The 18,770-nt window shown below is 39.7% G+C and overlaps 1 protein-coding gene across 2 annotated transcripts in view; it reads right to left on the bottom strand.

The window, feature by feature from the left end:
* Positions 1-18,770, bottom strand: part of kiaa1549lb (KIAA1549-like b) — a 90,882-nt gene that overhangs the window by 27,063 nt on the left and 45,049 nt on the right. Inside the window, exons 3-7 of one of the 2 annotated variants that reach the window (XM_012855130.3) lie at positions 15,765-16,250; positions 15,573-15,688; positions 7,808-8,027; positions 7,425-7,558; positions 6,683-6,851 (exon numbers count right to left, since the gene is read on the bottom strand). In XM_012855130.3, the coding sequence (XP_012710584.2) occupies positions 6,683-6,851; positions 7,425-7,558; positions 7,808-8,027; positions 15,573-15,688; positions 15,765-16,250 (1,125 nt within the window). The remainder of the gene's footprint in view (positions 1-6,682; positions 6,852-7,424; positions 7,559-7,807; positions 8,028-15,572; positions 15,689-15,764; positions 16,251-18,770) is intronic. The other variant, XM_036136419.1, reaches the window with a different exon arrangement.

The raw sequence follows: 18,770 nt of genomic DNA, 5'->3' as shown, positions 1-18,770 counted from the left end.
GGGGGGGGGGTGTATGCTGCATCAGTGGTCTGCAAAAGTCGACTTGCAGAAGTGTACACTCAGGCATGACGGGGAGGGGGGGGGTGGAGAAGGGTGGGTGGCGAAACGGTGAGAGGAAGAGCAATGGTAATAGATGAGTAGGAAACACTGTCAGCAAAATCTGCTTTCGGGCGTCTTAGTTTGAATCATGTGGGAAAGCAGTAAGAGTGAAGGATTGGAATGAATCTCTGGTAGTTTACATCAGGAGACAGGTGAATAAACCCATTTAAGGGCTTTAGGACATTTAGAAAATATAAAAGAAATATAACTGTGTTCAAGAAAACTATTTTCTAAAGCAATACGTCATTTTTTTTCTCCCCCTAATTGATTTTTAAGTGACTTCTTCCTATAGCTTCACTCATGTTCCACCTGAGAGAAATGGTTGAAGAGCGCTGGGAGAGGGAAAGAGCTGAACACTGCTTTCCAGCCTACACAGAGAGCCACACAGCAACACAGAGCTGCAAGCAGGCACTTTGGAGCCGCGTGAGATTCCAGGTCTGTTCTGCAGGACCAGTGCTCAGGGTGATGGAAAATCCCCTACTAGTAATTATTTGCTGCAATAATTGCCTTTGAAGTGAGGAAGCGATGTCTGCCAGCATTATGCTTGCATCCCCCCCCCCCCCCATGTAAACCGTAATATTATGAAGAGGGATAGTGCAGAAAAACAGGCACAAACAAAATTACAGTTTCAATTAGCGCTTCTTTCTGTGTCAGTTTCTGCTCCTCTTTCAGGGGAATTTGTCTTCATCTCTTTGCTTGGAAAACAAATGGGATCTGTAGTTAACCACGTTTACAAACGTAATTTAATCAACAAAGTATCAAAAGAAACAGAAGGAATTTTTCATTTTGGTTTTACTACCACGTCCAATTTATCTTTATCCAAACAACGAATAAACCAAAAGAGCCAAATATTACAACTCAGATCACAAGCAAAAGGATTTTCAGATTACGTTTCCAGAAACGAATCCTAACCTTCGGTTCTCAGGTTTGGAAAACTAAACCTCCAAATGTTTTAAATAAGAAGTCTGTCTTCTTGCCTGGTCCGCTTCTCATAATCCACTGCAGGTTGCACACAGTCATCTCATAAAGTCAGGGAAAACTTATGTAACCATTTTTTATTTACCAGGCTCAGCTGCTTATCAGCCAACTGCAAATAACTCACATATCTGCAGGAATAAAAAAGACACCACCAGGACAGTAAACGACAAGTGACGAACTCTAGATTATTTTTAGTAAGATGCTGTCGAGAATCACGGTAGTAATCAAGCATAAATGTTGCTGCCAAGGACGTGCTAGCAGTAAATTAAGAAATGCTTTAAGATAAACAGATTTCATTTTGCCAGATTTTAGCAGATATCTAATAAAAATAAACTCTTGCTTTTCAATCCCAACAAAAACAGGCTGCCTGGAGTGTTGTAAAAGATTATTAAAAAGTATTCACAACTGAATAGAAATAGAAAATAGAGGTCATACCAATGACTAATCAGTTCTTTGGACTCAAATTATCCGTCTTTCTAAATTTCTGATTTTGCTTACAGTCTCTGATAAAAATCTCTTACAGATGCCTTGATATCCACAGCAAAAACAACATTTGACCAACCTTCTATCTGAGCTTTTATCTGAAACACCTTCAGAATAAATTCATGAAGCTGAATGTGTGCAAACCCAAGTTTGTGAATCCTTTTAATCCTGAACACCAGACGTAAAGACAGATCTGCTCCAGAAATAGCCCAGCAGGCAAATAGCAGGTCTCTGCGCTGACTCAGTTAGTCCACGTTTTAATAATCTACACATTTAGCGGACAATCCGCCCAGATTTCTGTATATTTATGTGACAAACAGCCAGAGCAAATATTTACATTCTCAAAGGCTGTTGGCGTCATGCAGACTGTGCAAGCTGAATCTTTTCTTCTTTTTTTAATGAAATAACAGGAAGTAACTGAATACGTTTTAATTGTAATCTGATATAATTGTAAATTTGTATAGGTTATGTGTAAAAGTTTTATAACGTTGGAAGTTTATTAATTCAATTATTAGTTTTTTCTCTCCAAACAGGCACATGTTGTTATTTAAAATTATTTATAAAAGGTGTTTTTATTTTCTCCAGCTCCTTGATCATTTCACTGTCTCTCTTGTCTTTGTGACTCTAGAGAGAGCAAATGTGACCTGATGTAAAGAGAAAAAAAAATCTGGACTTGACTGACCTGCTTGCATCTGCGTGTCTTAAGAGCATTCAGCTTTCTGAATCAAGAGGACAAGAAAGCTGAGAGCTTGTACAAAATAGTTGCAAAACTCAAGGCCATTGTACTGCTTTATGAATTTCTCCTTTTGTTTGTGTCGGTGTTGTCACGCCACTGTTGACCAGAAGTCGGACTGTCTTAGGCCGCCGTGGTGTGTACCCACTGACTTGTGCTCTGATACCATCAATATTATAGATGACGTGAGCATGTCACCATCCATCCATCCATTTTCTGACTCGCTTATCCCTCATGGGGTCACAAAGGGTGCTGGGCGTCTGTCGCAGGGGCATGCCACCATAAAGTAGTTTAATTTATTTACATGCAGGATAGTGGTGGTTTAGTACAGAAACTATTTTTTTTTTTTTTTTTCATTCCTTGTAGGACGTTGCATCCATGATTTTTCTTGTTCAGCTTTGGAAGACACAAAGGCTCAGAGACTTTTTTTATATAGATTTTCAGCTTGGAGGTGGAATCAAGCATGAAAAGACAAGATCAGCTTTACATAGAGAAATAAAGTTTCCCCAAAACTCACGATTGTTGCAAGCCAATATCTGACATTTACATCATGCTTAATGTAAAATATCTGAAATATCGAAGCATTAAAACTTATGATATTGCAGATGAGTTTTCCCTTGACCTATATGACAAATAACTGGAACCTTCATAATTTCCTCCTTATAAGGTGTTGGACAAACTTTGTTTAAACTAGACATAAATCAGAGGTTCAGTATATTTGTCAGTCTGCTCATTCTTGAGACCAACTAATACTGAGTCTCAGTTTTAAACAAATCGTCTCAGGGCATTTTTGAAATATTTGTCACCAGAATACAACAGAGACATTGCCTCAAGTGTTGTCTCTTGCCAGCGGCTGAAAAAAAAAAAATGCTCTCAAGGTTGTGATCAGCCGGAAGCTATAACAGGGAAGCTGGTACAGGCTGGGACTCCTCCCGTTGAAGCATCGAGTCATCAAGTCAAGTGTGAGAGTTATTCTACATACAGCAAAAGCCTATTCTTATCAAGCACAATCTGGAGAAATACAGCACAGTGGTAAACGCCTCTCTTAAACAGAAAATTAAAAAGGTGCCGTTGAACAGACACCTCTAGTGACCTACATTTTATCTTAACAGCTCTATGTTCTCTTAAGATCTGTTTAAGTGTATTAGTAAATCTTTTGGTGAAGATTCTCAGTCATCCAGGTCATAATCAATCCAAAAAAAGGTTTAAAAATTAAGATAAGTCCAGTTGTTGTTGTTTTTTTTAACCTTTTTTGGATTGGTAAATCTTGTAAACAGGGTTACATTTTACAAGACACGGAGGCAGTTTTGTGAATGCAATCTTCACCCAAACCACAAAAAGGCACAGACTATATACACGGGTTCAGTGTGCATGTAGGTATTACCAGGTATTGAGTACATATTAATTTAGCTAAACATGTCAGCAAAATTATTATCTTTATTTTTCTTAAGCATACAAATTGCTTAAAATGATGGCCCAGAGGTGACTAATACAAAATCCGCAACATAAATTCAAAAGCCACAACGGAAATAGCCGCAACGAAAATATAAAACCACAACCGAAGTCATGCAACAGTTTGTCGTTATACATGACCGAGGAAGAAGAGGCAAACCCGCCACAAAAATCTATGAAGAAGGAGCTTTGCTTGCGGACTCACAAGCAAATATTGCCCGTTTGTCTGTAAAGAACAACTCAACGAGTCTATGGAGACGATTTAAACAATTTAACCAACGTATACAATACAGTTGGAGTTATAACTTTCAAATTCGGGAGTTTCTGAGCGATAAATTCTCCGTTTTATGCACCATACTATCGCTAAGCAATGCAAGTTATCTGACTCGTTTCCATGGTAACCACTGACTCGCAAACCTAAAATGCAATGTTTCTCTCTTCACAGGGTTAACAAACCTGCAGTTGTCAGTAAACCCACTCTCTGGCATAGCATTACACCTGTACCATATATAACTAAAGAAAAATGTCTCACTCACAAGCAATATTTGCCTGTGAGTCCGCTTTGTATTTGTGTTGCGGCTTTTGTATTTGTGTTGCAGCTTTTGTATTAGTGTTGACACCTCTGGGCCACCGTAGTACTGCCACTCGGGACAGGCAGCAGAAAAATGCAACTTCTTTTGCTAATATCTTTTTAAAAGAAAAGAAAATAAAAACAAATAAGCTAAAACAATAAGTTTTAATAGCTTAAAATTATAAAATCTAATTAAATTATGAAGTTCTCCAAAAAAAAATCCTGCTGTGAAGTTCACAAATGAGCACACGAAGAGAAGTGAGTGGATGTGGACGGTGGTTCTAGGGTTTCGTGCAGGAGAGGTGAAACCATTCAGATTCGTTATCCGTTGCTAATTTCTTTTATCTTTCAAGTGAAATAGGCTAGAAATCTATAGCCTATAGACAACGTAAAATCTGAACATATTGCATATGTTGCATGGCTATTACTTTAACATAAAGTATCACTGAAATCTGTATTAGAAAAGAAGCATTTTGCAAGCATTTCCAATTTTAACAAATGATCTTGAGAGTGCATTAATGAAACCAAAACATGCCTAAATTCTCACATCAGATATATAAATAGGTGAATATGGCAAAATAAAAATATACTATATTGATTTATAACGTCACTTTTGGGGCTGGGACTTTAACGCATTAATTTAGAAAAAAGACACCTTAATGTGCTTTGTAAATTCATTTGAACTACTGTTTAAAACAAATAAATGTCAGCTGTCCAAGTGTAAGTGAATGCACCAGAGGATGAGCTGATCGTGTGTTTGACTGGTGCAGGCGTTGAGAGCAGTACCACTTAATAACGTGTTAGATGGACAAACAGTGCTGAACGAACTTTACTACAGAGCTTCAACTTTTAAACCCTGAAGCCAAAGAATACCTGTGGTGACATGAGGCATGCCGACAAGATGAGAAACTAACAGCTGAAAAATGAGATCACACCCTGTCAGTGTTGCCATGTCTGTGTACTTTCAGTCCAAAAGTTGTTTGGGTTTTTTTTTCCCCTTTTGTTCTGCCTTTTGAGTAATTAGGCTGCTTCCACACTGCTTGGAGAGGCATGGTAAGAAAAATACATTTTATGTAGTGGATGTAAAGCTGTTAAGGCTTTAATGACAGTGCTAAGTTAAATGTTTTTATGGAGAGCCTTGTATCATAAAATGTAATTTTCCCAACGTGGTTGGATGATTTAGAACATTTTTGAAATGCAAAGCGGCTGGTTTCATTCGAGTAAGATATCTTGAGTGTAACGTCATCTCTGTCTGCTAAGTTGAATGAACCACAGCATTAAAGAATACCTATAACATTTCAGTTTCCACCAGACCAGGGATTCCCAAACTGTGATGTGAGCACCTCTGGCGGTGCGCAAGATGAAAAATGTAATGGCAGTCTGATAATTACACAATTACAGGTTTTTGTTCCCCACACAATAAAGACATGTAAACATTTCCTTTGTAAAATTTTAAATGAAAAGCTGTATTTTTAATAAATAAATGAAAAGGTATTCATACGAAAAATGTATTTATTTAGTCTTCTTCTACGCTTAATTTTAAGATGAAATATAGAGGAAGTTATTTTATTCTGCACATTGTACTGTATATGTACTCCTAGCTTGTGGCCACTACTTCATTCATTCTCTGGTCATCATGTTCTGGTCATTTGAGCATGATTTAAAGGCTTGTTGCATTTTGTTTGTTTTTTTTTTTTTTGGGGGGGGGGGGGGGGGGTCGTCTACATGTTTGGTGACATAAATGTTTGGGAACTGCTGATCTAGACCAAGGTAGAAATTCCTGTGCATCACTAATCCTACATTTGTGGACATTTGTGGACTCATTCATCCAGCAAAATTTATTTAAATTGAATATATATATATATATATATATTTGAATCAAACATTGCTATTTGATAAATAAGTGATTTTTCCCAATTAATTAATGACAAAGCCTGTAAATCATTTGATTTTTTATTCATTAAGCCCCACCACTACTTGCTTTTTTGTATCTTACTCCTTTGTCTGTCGTATTTCTTTCTGCAGAGACACAGTGGACTCCCACTGGGGCCGCTGTTTAGACTCCTGCTGATTCCTGTCACTCCCTGTTGGTCTTTGCACAAATTTTATACAGATGGAGGTTTAATATTTCTTCAAAAGCTGCAAAAAAAGTCAAAAATATGAGATTACTCTGAAACTGGCTGTCATATAGGTCCGACAGGAACTTCACAAGATGGACTCAGAAGCTCGAAAAAACTTTCTCTAAATTGTTATGACAAAAATAATGGTCCCAAAGAAATGTTCCCTCATGAAACACAAACACTCTTTGTAGCATCTGTTTTCTGTGTTAACGAGTGCATTTTAAACTATAATAAATTCTAACTTACGCTCAGCAATGATAAGAGGGGGATAGAAGAGGAAGTAGCCCACCAGCTCAGCAGAAAGCTGACCAAGAAGGTTGGAGGCAACTGTTCCATTAAGAAACACGGTCCCGTTCTTTACAGTGTAGACCAAAGACACAGCAGGAGAGCCTGGTGCCTGAGAGACACTCAGAATCTGGCAAAATATGAAAAAAAAAAACAACAACACAGAGATCGAGTCAGTAAGAAAACGGGACGTACATTTAGGAAACAACAGCAGAAAATATATTAAAAAACAAAACAGGTATAAAAGCGTGTGAAAACACTAACATAATTTTTACTTTACTGTCTAAGCGTCAAATTAGCTTCAATACATGGTGCGCTTTAATGTGGCAGCTCATTAAAATTAATATAAACAGTGGCTCGCTGAAACACAGTTTCCAAGAAAAAAAAGCAGAAAAACACCCCAATTCACGAGGGGACAATTTTGCACAAACGGTGCACAATTTGCATCCGTTTAAGGCTGCCAATCTGAGAACTCGCCAGATAATGACATCAAAAGAGGATGGAGATTGTTTTAAGTATGTTGTAATATGCTGCAAACACTATTTAGTAAACTGAGTCCTAACCTTTGTTCGGATTCTCTTCAAAAAAAGCAATGTAAAAACATATTTAATGCACTTAAAAATGCAAACGATCCTGTCTGCTTCAGTTACAGCATGACTAACAGCGAGAGTGCAGCCCGGAAAAATCAAGATCACCACAATACCTGAACTGCGAGTCGACTTTTAGTATTGAGAACTTTGGCCTGCGCCTCAGAAAAGACCTTCTCAAGCCTCTGTTCCATCATTTGTAAGAAGCGACAGGATCGGGGATCATCGCCTGCCCCTACAAACTGCAGCACTGCAACACAAACGGGGCAAATAACTGCACAATGGTAGTCTATACAGGCTGCAACAGTCTGGTTTAGATATATTGTGTATGTTTAAAAGCTTTATTGTAAGCACATGTTATGTGTTAGTCTCAGATGTAGTGTGACAAAACATGCATTTTTCCTCCTGGCAGGGCAAAGTGGCCGCAGAAAGAAACGTCACCAAGTCTCAAGCCGATCTGTGACGTGCCTGTTTTCACCCCGAATGAGAGCTGGCTGACCTGTTTTCAGCTGGAAGCCAGTGGCGGGGCTGGATCTCCACAGAGCAACAGGTAGAGGCAGGGCCGTCACCATGGGGAGGTACTGTCGCAGGTCTGCAATCAGCTTATCACGGCCGTAGGACGCCAAGCCCTCCATTAATACAGACGGAGAGTAAACTGTATCCCCTCCTGTCACGTGATAAGCCACCGTCATGTTTGGAGAGCCAAAAACCGTCTCCACCTGACAGGGTTGAGAAAAAAAACAACAACAAAAAACAGGAGATTTTTGTCTACAGATTCCTACCAGACACAGTCCATGGCTCCTTATAAAGCTATTTATGTAAGCAATATGAGTTAGAGGAAAGTCACTTTGCTAAGGCTGAACAATAGCTCAATAGTTAAGAAAATGTGTAGGCAGCGTAGAAGGTACAGCTGTGACCCCCCTCCCCAACATATATTCTTTTCTTACTGCTATCTACTGTAGACATACTGTATTATTAAATATAATTTGTCTAATATTCTTCTAGGTGAGTAAAATAGCTCAGAGGGAAGACTGTAGGGAGAAACACCTACTTGGATATAATTAAATCATCCTAAAAGACATCAAGCAGACAGCCAAGTCATGTCTTCAAAGGATTTCCCTGAGAATTATCATTGTTTGGCAACCCGTTTAATGAGAGGAGGGTTAGACTTAATTTTCAGGAAACAGGATTATTCACCATTTACTGATAAAAAAAAAAAAAATACAGAAAAGTATGTGTGTCAATTATCTTTTCATGAAAATGAATTGGCAGATTAATAAAAGCGCAAATTAATACAGGGAAAAGGAAAACCAAGATAATTAAAATGTGAAAACATTCAAACGGTATAAAAATGTTAGAGCATGTTAAAGAAATAATTCGCCTGCTATTCGGAGTTATTCATAACGTCATCAATCCTGATGAAAACTTTAGCTCTATCTGAATCCCCAGATCATGATGTAACTGCCACCATTGCTTATGGTGGATATGCTGCTCTTTTGTAGTTTTTACTGCCAAATATACCATTTGGAAACTCCAGCTGGGAGAGCTGAACTTTCTTTGGTGTTTGGATTCACTATATCTGTTACAAGCTGTGCACACAAGAAGACAGGATGCTGAACTTAATTCAATAAAGAGCTAGTATTGCACATTTATGCAACCAAGTAATTGCAGATTTCAATTTGTTCTGTAATATTACTTGCTTTTCACCTGAATTATACTTGAATTAAAATGATTTATCAAAGCCTTAATGTATTAGATCACAAAAGTCTTAATTTTTATTTTATTTTGAGACTCCACTGTATTCTGCTGAAAATTTATTTTTATTGTTAAATGTTTCAACCTGACATCATCAGATGTCTTTTTTAACCTAATGCCAATTTTGCTTGGAAATGGATAGTTTTGCTTTGGGGGGAAAAAAACAAGATTATTTCTATCAGCATAAACAGGGACTTGCTTATGCTTTTTTATATAATTATGATGGTACAGCTGGAAAATCACAGGTGTGGCAAAATGAAAGCGGCGAACTTGCTGCTTCATTTTTAAATTTTACAATAAAATTAACCTAATTTGACACAGAAAATAGGAACACAAACCAAATCAATTAACTTCAATTTCACCTAATGTTCCAGTATCAATGTGTTTACCCACAGTACTATGGGCACCTTAATTCACAAGGCTTGCAAACTATACTATAAACAAAATAGTATCACAGGAGATCCTGCAGGATTGTATGAGACCCAAAATGTGTATTGTAATTTATCATTCTTTAATACACAAGACAAGCCACACACTGATTCACTAATAGGTACATTCAGTAACTTTATTATTTTTTAGTTGAAAAGACTTTTAATGTTGTGTTTAGAGTCTTTATAAAGAATGTATTGGTTAATAAATGTTCTTTTTTAATTGTGATGTTTCAGCCCATGCAGCCTATAACCTAATAATTGGAGTATAAGTACAAATGTCCAACTAGATTTGCCTACCTCTAAGGCAAAGAGCTCTTTAAAACATACCCATGAATACTCGTATTTACTACAGACTCATAGGATGGACTGAATACTGATGAAACACGTTCCCATGTCACTGATTAAACATAAGTGGGCATTAGTTGGACTTTTGATTAGATTATACTAAAGTAGCTGAGTTAGGGGTAATGTCAAACATCTGCTTTGCTTGTCAATGATATCAGTGAAATGAAAAAAAAATTACATAAAAACAAATAAGCTGAAACAATAAGTTTTAATAGCTTAAAATTATAAAATCTAATTAACAGATGAAGTTCTCCTAAAAGTCCTGCTGCGATGTTCACAAATGAGCACACGAAGAGGAGGGAGTGGATGTGGAATACAGATATGTGACAAGAACCAGCGGCTGCTGAGAAGATGAAAAGAGGGCAAAAACAACCATGATAAGGGGGAGACTGTTAACTCTGTGAGTTTTTGAGAAAAAGCTGAGGTTATGAGATCAAGTATCTCTGTTCTTATGTTCTAACTCAAAGGCCAGGGACAAATGTGGAGGTTTTGCATGTGTGCATTCAGACATATGAGAATGCACATGCTTTTTATCAAGAAGAGTTTTGACTTTTTTCCTAAACTCTCCTTATGATGGAGGCTGGGATCGGAGCGACGGTGGAACTATGGTTTTGTGCAGGAGAGGTGAAACCATTCAGATCCGTTATCGAAACCCGTCAGAGGGCCTGCACTGACGACAAGACCAAAACACTGAGAGCCTCTTGTCTCTGTAGCTGAAAGTTACATCTCTGCCTCCACACAATTCAGCCTTGTTACGAGCGCTATGAATAGAGCTCTTTATTATCACTTCATCCTCTCAGGATCGACCCATGCGAAGGTGTTATTAACAGCAAACCTATTACTTCTGTCAAGAAGAGTTCGACGGGCAGATTTAAAAAAAAAAAAAAACACAAAAACAGGTAGAAATTGAATCTGGCCTTGAAAAAAAATCACAGATAGTTGTTTTTTTTTAAACTACTTTTAGTCTTTATTCTTGTGCTGTTAAATAAATCCATAAACTTCAGTATCAGCTCATCACATTTCTCTCCTCCCAATCGTTTTAGTCTATAACCAGCTTGCTTCCCACTGGATGAAAAAGCAGTGTGGGTATAAACGACCCATGTGGACCAAAGGCACCTCACTGCAAAAACGGATCTAAAAATAAGTAAAATGTTCTTAAAATTAGTGTATTTATCCTTGATTTGAGCAGGTAAATAAGACTATTTGTCAATGGAATGAGTATTTTGACCCCTAAAATAAGATATTTAGACATCCTGCACTTGAAATAAGATGATGAAGATGAATTGTTCCTATTTTAAGTGCAAACATCTTATTCCATTGGCAAATCATCTTATTTACCTGCTCAAATCAAGGACAAATACATTCATTTTAAAGAATATTTTACTTATTTCTAGTTCCGTTTTTGCAGTGCTTTCAAGACCACTGAGAGAACTTGAGCTTTACACAGTCAGGAGCCCTGCACTGGCGCCACCATTTGTTACCTTTAGGTTCAGGAAAACATGGATTCATTTTGCAACACTGCCCACACACAAACCGCAACTTTCTGGAGAAAGAGAGATCTTGTTTTTATAAGTAATCCTGTTTATGGTTACAGGAAGACTGAACTGTAGCGGCTAAATTAATATCAGTGTATAAGTGAAATAGTTTGACCATACAGCCTTATTATCCACGGCAAATGGGGCGACACTCGGCCTCGGATATCCCCGATGCCAAACAAAGCAAATCCATTCTGTAGAGTTCAAGAAAGTCTTGAGGCATAAAGGCCAGAATGATTTTCAGTTATCCGCGTTTAGATCCAAGTAAGACTGAAGTTGTTATCTTTATGTTTTAACACAATAGAAAACACAGGCTTCCCATTTTTATTTTTTTTATTTTTTTTTACTTTGGAAAGGTCAGGGATGCCGCCAGGAACTTTGGATCCCCATGACAAAACAAAACAAAATCATCCCAAAAGCTCAAATTAATTTATACAATTTTGCTTATTTTGTTGTATCTGATAAACTACTTGGTCGGCTAGGCAGTCCAATCAAGACAAAGCGGTTGCGAAATCAACTATATTTGAAACCTACTCCCAGGGTAGGAAGGTGCGACGCTGCCCCCCGTGGCAGCTCTGTGTGGACGCCCAAATCCATGTAACCAGGTACAAACTGTGTTTGTACCAAGCCAACATAGACATCGCCTCCCCTTAACACACATGCGCTAGCACAGATGATAATGGCGGACTTCGTAATTGTAGTTGTGTTTTAGACACTATTCAATGTATTGTGGATTTTACAGTAACACATTTTGCTTCTCTACTGCATTTGTGGGCAATCTAGGGCTGAGGGTTTTGCTCAGGGACCTATTGTGGCAGTCGGCAGTGTTCGAGCTGGGTTCTTGCAGCCTTCTCAGAATGCAAGCACACTGCTCTAATCACTGGGCCACCACTCCCATCCAGTTAGGAAGCATCTTGTCCCATAAATGCAGTAAATTCATTAGTTCTGACTTTCTTAATTCTGAAAAAGACATATCTAAAAAAAGCCTCTGGCTCCATGGGAGTTTGGTAGAAATTCTGCATTCTGATGTGTTTTAGCCTTTTGACAGAAACTAACTGAGATGTAGAGCTAATTAGGACCATTGATTAGATCAGTTATTTAAGCGCTTTAATTTTGCTCAAAGAGTAACTACTTCAAACGGGAGAGCAGTGGAAAAAAATAACTTCTTGTACAAACTAAAGAGGATAACAGTGAAACACCACATTTGTGTGTGCTCAGCTACATTCATCATGTTCAAAGTTTGAAAACTAGTGCGACTTGCTGAAGGATTGATGACTAGGTTAATGGCTATTAACACTATAAGCTAAAAACAATGCATTTCCCTCCATTTTGTACTTTCAGATACTGTAACAATGTGTATAGTATTGTGTGTTAAATGTGAAACAAATTTCCAGCAGTGCAAATCTGTAATTTGTCTGCTCCTGTTACCAGTGGCCAGAATGGATTTTGATGTCGAGGTTAGTGAAAAATCTCAGGCTTTTTGGTTTGGATTTCAACCTTTTAGAGATCTTTCTGTTAATTTTTCAACGTGAAGCTTGTAACTCTTCTGAATAAAAATGGAACATGTAATGAAGTTGTGTCTTCCAAGCAGTCGTGCGGGATCAGTGGGTGCGAATGTTTTCATTTTAATTTTTTTTTCCCTCACATGTTTCTATCTGGCTGTGTTCAGTAATAACCTTGCATAGCTAAGAGGTGCTCCTGATACAAATTCACATCGAGTGGAGGTATTAGAGGGCTGCTGGAGAGAGGGGAGATAGGATGCTTTTTGGCACAATGGGAAACACGATTCGTTCCACAAAAAGCTAATCCGAACACACAAAGGTCATTTTATGCATGCATTGGATTTGTTTGTTGGGGGAAACGCTGAGAGTGGTTTCATTTAAACTTTTTTTTTTTTTTTTTGACTCGTACAGATGTGACTGTGGTCGTCCGTTAAAAGCTTAACGACATCCTCTTCAACGTTGGTGCAGTTACTCAAATTTGTGACAGCACGCCGTATCTTCTGGGACCCCGTCAGTCAACCTAATTTCTATATTGGTCCTCATTTCTTCTGTGATAGCCTACATCGGGGTCCTTGGTATGATTACTGTACACACATCCAGATTTTCTCGCCAGGTTAAAACTGCAGGGTAACAACCATTCTCCACTGATTAAAAAAAAAAGTGTTTAACTGCTCCGTTGTGGACTACAGCTGTTTCTAGAATAGTAAAAAAAAAAAAAAAAGATTTCACAATAAATGGATTTAGTGACACCTGCAAAGAACTTAAGTAGACTGCATTGTTTGAAATAATCCCAGATAATAAATGGTGTAGCGGGTAAAAGCCACAGTTATTTCAGGAAGGACACTTGGCATAACAACTGTGCCAAGTCGTAAGTTGTAAGACCTTGCAGTGGCAACCCCTTAAGTGAGAGAGCAGCCAAAAGGACTCACAATCCCAAATATCAGTTTATCTACCTTAAATTGCCTTTTCATGAGAGCTGTTCCCTTTCTATGAATTCAGCTGGTAAATCTCATACCTCGCTTTTTTTTTTTTTTAAGCTGCTTCATCCTGTTGACCTTTGCTTCTTCCTCCACAGGCCACTGTTTAACCTCCCCTCTTCATCCCCGCTGCTCCACCTCAAATCTGACTTAATCAGTGTCAAGCACGTCAGCGGTGTTGCTCTATCCGCTGTTTATTGCGGGCTCGGGGGTGGAGTGTCGGGGTCTTCCTGCTGCTCTCCCTACCTCAGGCATTTCCACATTTGCATGAGGAAGGTCAGGGAGGTCCCTAAACAGACGACTGCCAAAAAAACAAAAGGCAGTGCGCACGCATGAGGCTGGTGCAAGCAGGAGAATGCCTGATAATTATATGAGGAAATTTTTATCATGCTTTCACACTGGCAGTGCAATTCACAAGTTCTGCTGTGTTGTCATTAAGTGTGACAAAGCTCTAAATGTCTGCAAACAAAGAGTGCAAGAACATACTACTTTGGCCAGTGTTGTCCCTAATAATTGCATTCTGAAAAAACTTTGGCCAAAACTGCTGGGTTGTTGTTGTTTTTCACATGATGATACATGAAGCTTTGTGACTGCTGTGTTTTCATACATGCAAAGAAGGGTGATACAAGGGCATTAGAGCTCGTAGGTGCAGGAGACACAATGAGAGGAATAAAGCTGCAGCTTAATGCATTCTTCACTTCTGACTTCGCTCTCTGACCATCATAGTGATAAAAATGGCTTCGGACCATTGTCCTGCTGCATAAGCCGAGTTCCCTAAGGTCCCAAACTGATAGATGTACATTCCCCTTGAGGATTTTCTGGTAGAAATCTGATTTTATTGTTTCAGCAATTAGAGGACGTCATCCAGGTTATGAAGCAGAAGAACAAGCCCAGACCATCACACTAGCACCACACTGACTGTCGGCTGGTGTTCTTTGAAGCCTTAAAAATGTGTTTGAGACTAATATCAATGACTTAGTTTCTCATCTGTTGTTGAAGTTGTTTAGATTGTGGCTTGATATGTTGCTTTTTGAAATCTTTTAGCCTAATTCATGTTGCCAGACATTTTCTGTTGCATGGCTCCTCTGTTGCACCTGTACGGAGGCATAACATGTAAATCAGTTGCTCCAGTCGCCGGAAACACATTCGGTGTGAACACCATGAGGTCACTTTGAGTCACAGGTGTGCCCAGCTGTGGTTATATGCAGATGCCAATGCAGCTATCCACCATATGTTTTTCTTTGTCTGCGATTTTAGAAATTGTTGGCAGCCACAATGTTGGGCCTGTGTGCATTGATTTCTACTGAGTTTTGTCACACTGCGCATGAGCCAGGCATCTCCTGTTTGCACGACAACAGAGACTGGGAAAACATTTGCCGCTGATGTGTAAATAAACAATCCAATCGCAACCAAACTGTTCCGTTTTCACCAGAAAACTTTGTGCAAACAGGGCCGTAGTGTTTCATGTTTAGATTCGCCACTTGTTCTGTCCTCACTTATCCATGCTTGGACGTCTGCCACTGAATTTACATGTGCCGTGTTCCTGTGATATTTGTGTGTTACAGATTACGGCTAAAGTTTTTGACCACGTGTTGTGGACCGTTTATAGAAATTCAGTTTATTTAATGCTGTTATCTCTTTGTAAACACTTTTTCACACACACAAAAGTGCACACACATTGTTACGGTGCATACTATACTGTAGGATAGGCAGTCTGACCTGTGCTTGGGCTGATGTGTCATTCAACGCTTTTCTGAGGCCTTGACTCAGTCCCCTTCGCAGGTTCTGTCTCTGAATACTATCCAACCTGTTCCGTCTTACGTAGATTGAAACAACTGAAACAGACAAAAAAAAAGACAGATAGTAAACAAAGCACGGCAGAAAAGAGTATTCTTCCTCTCCACGGTTTACCTGTTTTCACCCATAACCTCTCAGTGATGTTGCACTGCGGCTGCGGAGCCTCTGTGGTCGTGGTGAAAGGCGAAACGAAGACGGACGTGACGTCCCTCGGGGAGCTTGGTCTTTGGTTGGATGACGTGAACGTTCTCCTGCTGGTGTAAGTCCTGATGGTTGTTGTGGTTCTTCTCGTAACAGGCTGGGGCTGCGGAGTGGTCGTGGTGGTCGGGGGCGTCGTTGCTTTTACAGAAGGCGTGCTAGTGGTGGTGGTGGTGGGAGGTTTTGTAGTTGACGATACAGTTGTCGTGGTGAGCTTCACGGAGGCCGTAGTGGTGTCGTGTTGCGGGGTCAGCAGCGATACCTGAGATGTGTTCTCGATGGGCCCAGCAGAAAGGATTATCCTGTCTGAATGAGAAGAGCTTTGACTAGCCTCTGTTTCTTTCGAGAAAGGGGACACAACTGATTTAGACGTTCCAGCTGTGAGATCGTCCATCTCTGGCTCTGCAAGAACAAATGCCTCAGTCACTTGTGAGTGATCAGAATCTAATGTTAAGGTCAAAGCTGGTGAAAACTATAGGAATGATGCTTTATATGGGTAATAGATTGGCTGTGTTGATAATGTGTCGGTTGAATATAATACTAAAGAGATTGGTTTCAAGTATGATGAGGACAACTAAAGGTGGTGGCAAACTATTGACTACGATGCTGAAAGTGTGACAGGTGAGTCAAATGCAGGATGATCAGCAAGAAGGGAGGCTTGCATGCTATTATACCTCGATGCAAGAGGGCGAGCTTGGGAGGATATTTCAGAGTCAGGAGTTAAATAAGAGATGGGTAGAAACACATCTGTGACTTCTGGAGGCAAATCAGGACTTTGCTCCTTATAGTTTGAAGTCCCTTTTAACAAAGAGTGAGAATGGAAACTCTCCAAAGGTTAGATACTTTGGAAATAGACCACTGGTGACAGCTGTTGAATCATCCGAATTCAATAAATGCACATTATGCTCTTGTCTGTCTTCCAATTTCTGATGTTCGTATGATGAGCCATCTGCCGCTAAATTAGATTTCACACTGTCAAAGCTGCTAGATGCACTTCCTGATTTAAAAGCACTGCTTTGAACCAGAATAGGCTTGGTGGCTTTCCACTTTGTGTAAAGAGCCATTATTTTTTGTGCCAACGCTGAAAATAGCACTTGATGTCTCCACGCTGTTCTGTCCATCTCTAAAAGAGGTGGTCACTGCAGAGGGAGGCGGCGAGGCAATGTTTTTTTTTACTGGCCCAAAATTGAATTTGATTCATCTCTGCTCACGCTCGTGATTGATCTCACAGCAGAGGCACTTGGTGTTTGTGTCAGCAGGGCGTCTGCCGTGGAGGAAGGAGAGGAACTGGCATAGAGTTTGATAGAAGGGCTTCTAACAGGTTTTAACACACCATCAAAAGTTTCAGGACAGTGAAATTTAGCAAAAGACGTTTTGCTAGCGCCTTTATTAAAAACAAAGGAGTCTTTTGAAGTCATGAAAGATGAGTGGTAGGCTGTGAATGTCCCTGTCTTGTACAACGCTGAACCTCTGATCAGGGTAGACTCTTTGTTTTGATTGAAAAAAGTTGGAGGAACATAGCGAATCTTGGTATTTGGGTGGAAATCTTTTGAAGGCGGGTTTACATGTGACATGCCTGACATTTCGAGGTTCCCTCAACTTGTTTGAAAATCAGCTTCTTCTTCCTCAGATCGTTCGGAAGCAGAGGTTTTAGCAGGTATGTGAACTTTGCGTGGGAGGCAAAACAATGACTTTGTTTTAGGAGCTCCTTCTGAGGACTTCTACTCACACGTAGCCCTGAGTCAGTTCTATTCAGATTATTATATTTTTTTAAGTTGTTACTTAAAAATAAGTGAGTAATTTGAAGTTCAGTTATATAGATCATTTTCTTTGCATCCAATCTACTCTAAAGGAGATTTTGCCCCACTATCTGGGCTAAATATTCGTTTTGGAGCTCTCCAGCCTGTGTGGGCTGCAGCCTTGAAAGTGCCTGTTAGTGTTACAAATGCCTCAACATCTCTGGGTGCACCTTCGCTTTGATGTGGACAAGGCTGGCTGGGCGGAAGCGTTGGCGGGCTCAGGTCTCAGCTGCGTAAGTGAAAGTGAGTTATTCAGGTGAGATGGCGTGTAAGCAGATCCCAGCTCAGCACCCGCTATCTCTCTCCCTGGTTGTAATTTATATTGATAGCAGGAAGTCTGGGACTGCTTTGGACTCGCTGCCATCAGTAAATCACCGGGGTTAGACGCAGCATCCTCCGAGGAGGAAGAAGCTGCAGCAGAGCTGGTATGTTCTGCCTTACCTTGCCGTGGTTTGAGAGGGAGGCATTTGATCTGATGAAGAAGTGTAAAACACAGCTGGGAAGTGTAAAAGACAATTTGCTGGTCGCGAAGCTTGCTGCGGGTGTTACAGCCGCATTACGAAAATGTGAAAAAGATAAGTGACGCGCCCTTGCTGCTTCTACGGGCTAAAGCGTGACCATCCGCCGTGGACTTGTCTTCGTCTTTGATATATGCTATTTTCGGTGTAACATCTGCTGTCTGACATGACTAGAAAGCGAATAGCCTTTAGCGCGGGGAGAAAGTAGTGCAGATGTGGTATTATGTGACGCCCCCCCCCCTGCCTCTTAACAGTGGGGCTCCTTTGATTGGATGAAATTGGAGAGCTGCTTTTAAGATTATCAGCGGATACAAAGTGCAAGCTTACGTTCTGATTTTGAGTGAGTCCATATAAATTAACTTAACGATTCAAACCATTGTTTGGAGCAGGAATGCAAAACAAAAGGGCTCTTTGCCCGCCCAGGAAAAACATTCCTTAAGAGTTTTGCCATTTTATAGATGTTTTCTTCTGCTAAGTAGACTTGAAAAGTTTTTTTTTACAGCTCGCTTCTGGCATTTTGCATGTCCTTTGTAAAAAAAAACATGTAGGTCACAAACTCTATGAGAGGTGGATTTTGCGGGCCTTCAGAGTGTCTGTCCAACCCC

This window comes from Fundulus heteroclitus, chromosome 4 (genome assembly GCF_011125445.2).
Source record: "Fundulus heteroclitus isolate FHET01 chromosome 4, MU-UCD_Fhet_4.1, whole genome shotgun sequence".
In the NCBI taxonomy this organism is placed as follows: domain Eukaryota; kingdom Metazoa; phylum Chordata; class Actinopteri; order Cyprinodontiformes; family Fundulidae; genus Fundulus; species Fundulus heteroclitus.
This window is presented reverse-complemented; position numbering and strand designations above follow the sequence as displayed.